This window comes from Belonocnema kinseyi, chromosome 1 (assembly GCF_010883055.1).
Source record: "Belonocnema kinseyi isolate 2016_QV_RU_SX_M_011 chromosome 1, B_treatae_v1, whole genome shotgun sequence".
NCBI lineage: Eukaryota > Metazoa > Arthropoda > Insecta > Hymenoptera > Cynipidae > Belonocnema > Belonocnema kinseyi.
The window spans coordinates 179,627,110-179,632,279 of NC_046657.1; the positions used below are offsets into that span (position 1 = coordinate 179,627,110).

Sequence of the window (5,170 nt, forward strand, 5' to 3'; positions counted from 1 at the left end):
TAAAACTTACACTACCTTTCAGTCTTGAAAGGGCAAGAGAAGATTTGTAGTGTTGATGATATCCCCGATGATTTGTGGAATAGCGACGGAATTCTACCGGGTGTTTTCAGTTGATGCACACAAACTATTCGGAAATCAACTTATACGACGACCAAAGGCCGAAGGGACTTAGTTTACGCTTAACATTTCGTACTATTTCACGATGAAAAATACAAGTACGCGACTTTACTTTTAAGTTGACAGTGTAACTGCCACGAACTGAAAGACAACCACCAGGGGTGAGTCTGGGGTTTATATAGGAATAAACCTCTTGTAAAGTCACGTACAATCCAGAAAACGCGACGAGGCACGTACGATTGAGAAAACTCGACGAGGCACGTACTGACAAACTCTCGTATCTATTTTTACTCTCGTTATCTATATTTCCAACATATTCTATAATTTAATTTTATTGCTTAAATTTAATTATAGTGATTTGCTTATTCTTCGTTTGTATTTTCGTTACTCTTCTGTTTCTCTTTTCTAGACAATTTCTTAATTCTAATTTGTATAGGCTAAACATAAATTACTTATTTTATCTATACAGTTATGTTATTACTTTTCACTTTTAATTGTGATCGTTTTGTTATCTTAGATGGTATACAATTTCATTACCCTTTCATTACCTATCAGTAATATGTAACATTTTTAATAGGATAACTGTCTTATTTCTAAATTACCGATGCTTTGAATTAGTCGGTATACTTATGGTAATACTTGGGTAATTAGCTCGCGCTTACTTCTTTATCGACCGTCGCCTATTTATCAGCGATCGTCGTTTGCTACTTTTGGCTTACCATACAAGCGATTACCTACTGCTTTGAAGTTGATGTTTTTATCATTTTAGTTTTATGATTGCTGCTTAAATTTGGTTTTAAATTTTGAGGATGTAACAGAGAGAATGTTAAGAAACTAGAGATAGGAAATTATATTGATTCGGATCACTCTTCCTTAACAGTGACATTAAAGGAAGACAAAAGTAATAGCAATATGTATAAAAAAGGGAGCTAAGGTAAACAAAATCAGGAAAAAGGAATTGGTCAAGGCAAGGAAAAGAACAGTTTAGAGAAAAAGTGAGAAATATCAAAATTGAAGAGGGAAATGTAGATGAAGAGATGGAAAAAATGATAGGAGAAATAAAAAGATGATTTGAGTGCGGAAGCAAAGAATAATTTCGTAATGAGGGGAATATAAGTGGATGGGATAAGCATTGTAAAGAGAAACAGAAGGAGATCAAAAAGGAATTAGGGAAATGGAGGAAATGAAAAATTAGTGGAGAAGAATATAGGAGAGAAAACGGTATACTGAGTTGTGTGATCAAAATAAATAGGAATAGAAGGAAAGGTTTGAAAAAAAAAGAAAGAGAGTAAACAAGGATATTGAATGGTGGAATGAAAGATTTTTGTTTTGATTTGCCAGGAGAAGGAGAGAAAAGGTAGAAAAGGAAGAAAATATTCTACAGAACAAGATGAGGAAGAGGAGATAACAAGGGAAGAAATAGTCAAGGTGTTAAGAATAATGAAAGTTGGAAAAGCACCTTGCATATATGAGATAATAAATTAAGTATGAAAATATGCACGGACGGAACGAAAGGAATAGGTTCGGATAATGCGTAGTAGAATATGGAGAGAAGAGGGGTAGTCAAAGTTTTGAAAAGAACGAGTAGTGATACCAATTGTAAAGAAAGTCAAAGGATGAAGGTTAAAGATTGTAGGAGTGCGTCGCTGATTTCAACGCTGCATAAAGTATATATAACTGTTTTGTCGAAAAGATTAAAGAAAAAAGTGAAGGAAAAAAAGGTAGAGCCACCGAATCAGACAGGGTTTAGCAAAGGCAGGGTAAATATGGAAGAGCAAGTAGAAGATCGTTTCTGATTGGTGAGAGGAGTGAAGTAAGGTTGTCCTCTGAGCCGACTTTTATTTAATATATTAATATCAGATTTCAAAAAGAAGGCGAAAGAGAAAAATGGAGGGAAAAACAGTTTTTAACTTTAGTAAGTTTTATTACAAGTTAGTAGGTTTTATTTCACTACTTTACAATGAGACGCTTGATTTAACTTTAGATTTTCTGCGAAGTAGGCCAAAACTTGTTTGCCCACAGAAGCTGCACGTTATTTAAAGCCAATAACGTAGATAAAGTAATCCTGACATGGGCGTGAGTTTCAAATGTCGTGAAAATTATGATTACTTTTAGAAAAGTTTATCATACCACCTTTAATGTTTTCTTATTATATACAAAACTTACAAATATTGATCCTCTGTCTAAAGAAGGCTTAATTTCTTTATCTCATATGTCATACTGTATGTACATTGCACAAATACTTTATGCCTCCTTGGATTTGTCCACAAGCATTATCGGAAAAGTAAATAATGTGTTATTTTTCTCCACAGCCTTGACAAACATTTTATTAAAGAATTATACAGTTTTATGTGTTTTTAATGCTATTGACAGGTTTAAGTTTAATAATTTCTTCAAAAGGAAAGTTTTGAAAGGCCCTTCCAAAGATATCCGTAAATGCTGTTGATACTAATTCATTGATCAACGGCCTCGTAATAGCGAATCCAGGTTGCCAAGCTCCGTTGATGATCCTATCCAAAACAGTCTCTAAAAAGTCTCTTCCTTGAAGTAAATTTGTTATGTGCAGTTTCAAATTCCCTATAGATAGCACATAAACCTTCACTTGCACTTTTGAATTTGGGATTCTAGTTACAGTTGTTGTCTGCACAAGATTATCTGCAATAAAATATCAATTATATTTCTTTCTGGACAAAGAAAATCGTACAGCTCAGACTAATCAAAACTGAAAGATCATATCAGCAAAACTAAAATAAATCTGAATGAAGTAATTTTGCTTTTAAAACCACAAGCTGTATCCAAGATACATTTATCTTCAATATATATCGATAGGGTGCGGCAATGTCAATCATAGGAATCGCCCTCTTCTCGCAACGGCCAATCGCTAAGCGCTCAATATTCTGACTAAACTGCAACATTTACAATTGAACGGCATTAACGGTGCTTGAATAACGTCAGTATCAAGTGAGGCAATGCCAATCATAAGAATCGCCCTCTTCTCGTAACTACCTAACGCTAAATGCTCAATATTATGACGAAGCTACAACATTAACAACTTAAGGGCAGCAACGGTGCTTAATTGAGGTCAGTATCAAGTGCGGTAATGCCAATCATAAGAATTGCCCTCTTTTCGCAACGGCCCAACGCTAAGCGCTTAATATTCTGACTAAACGGCTACATTCACAATTTTAAGGACAGCAATGGGGTAGTTGATCCTCAATATGGAGCGCTTAGCGTTCGATTGTTGTGAGAAAAGATCGATATATATGATTGAGACAATTTCCAATGATTAAGAGCTAATTTTAGAACTGCTGCTTTCAAGACGTTGCGAGAAGCGCGCTTTGTGAGACGGACGTAATGTTTCCCACATTTTAAGCATTATAGTGATTTTGTCGTCGTTTTTGCTAGTGCTATACGGATATATCTTATGCTATGCATTTTAACGTCGGCTGGTAAGGTAGAAACCTGCATTTTCATAAGATCAGTCAGTGAGGTAGACATTTGTCATAAATGCGTGCCTCGGCCGATAATATAAGGGCCTACGTTACCGACCTAGACCAAAAACGTATCAACCAAATAGTCGAAACAGGATAGATTAATCGATATTCTTAACTTCCACCTAGGATGTTACATATTTTAATTTCAATAAGTTGAGGTTTCTAGAAATTTTGACGTGATCTATAACGATTTTCGCATTCGTTGTAGTTTCTAAAAGGTCTAAAGTATTGTTTAATATCCCAATATGTCTTCTTCTATTTCTAGAGACTTCAGCGCAGTTAATCATAATAGCTGCTTACTTTAATGTCTTACGCTTGAAGAAACGAGATCGCGAGAAATTTAAAAATGCACCCTAACGGCTTGTGTCTTTAGTCTTTTGTTCAACTCAACTCTGTTTGACAATATCCAGCTCCAAAACAAATTTCTTTTGCAGAAGAAAGTTAAAGTTCGTCTCACATAGATTTTGAGTAATGTCCAAAAGCTCGTGAAATTTAAATTCATATATCCGTAAATGAAAGCTAAGTAATATTAAATTATTTAAGGTGTATTTATGTGCATGTATTAAAATTAAGCACATAGTTTTTCCCTTTGAAATTTTTATTTATTCATCTTACTCAAAAACTTGTGGGACATGCAGTTGATGAAAGAAGATAATTATTGTATATATTTTAATTTAAAAAGATTCATCCATCTTCTCAAATGTATCCCCACACAAAGCATTCTCAAAAACGTTCATGATCCTACAAGGTAGGAGTACTGCAAACGGGTTCTTCAGCTTAGCCGCAGTTTTCAACAGTTTTTAAGGACTCCTTACCTCCCGCGTAGATGAATAGGTTATCAAAATGTATAGGTATATCACCAATCATAAGATCATTATCAAATCTACATATGACGTACATCATATCAAAATGCTTGCGATTTGACTAACCATCCTGAGGAACTTGTTGGTGAACCACTGATCATTTTGAACGGGCTCTGTTTCAGTATCTCCTTCAACCATTGTTATATTTAACTACCCTAAAGCCTTTTCTTTATCATCAATATCAGTAATAATTGTTTGATATTTAATATCTGATCTATAACTAAATTCTAGAACTATACGGAGGCGCAGTAGTAGCTTACAGTAGACAGATATGTGTAGTACTTTCATATGTTACATACATCTGTACGGAACACTTTTGTGGCATATGAGGTTGCAAGGTACTATTTCATCGACTTCGGTAACACGGTTCTGTTCCTAGCTAAATGCTGGCGAAAAAGTAATCGGTCATTCATCGAAAGAGGATAATGGTTCAATGGTGGAGGTAGTGGTGGTGTGGTGCAGGTGGTGGTGGTTTAAGGGGTTGAACAAAGGGATGATAGCAAAGATACTTTGTTTGGTAGAATACTCAATGGATGGCTGCTCCTTAACCAGACGTAACTATGGTGGCTGTGATACAGATGGATACACCACTGCAGATACTACCAGGTGTATACATATGAAACCGGTATTGCCATTTAGCGGCCAGTAGGCACACTTGTAGGCACTGTCGGAACTTACCATTTGTGCTAATTGGCG

At 35.3% G+C, this 5,170-nt stretch overlaps 1 protein-coding gene across 1 annotated transcript in view; it reads right to left on the reverse strand.

Annotated features, from left to right (window-relative positions):
* Nucleotides 1–2,117: 2,117 nt before the first annotated feature.
* Nucleotides 2,118–5,170, reverse strand: part of LOC117169321 — a 136,071-nt gene continuing 133,018 nt past the window's right edge. The window contains exon 4 of the mRNA XM_033355648.1: nucleotides 2,118–2,772. Coding sequence (XP_033211539.1) covers nucleotides 2,465–2,772 — 308 coding nt within the window. The 3' untranslated portion in view covers nucleotides 2,118–2,464. The remainder of the gene's footprint in view (nucleotides 2,773–5,170) is intronic.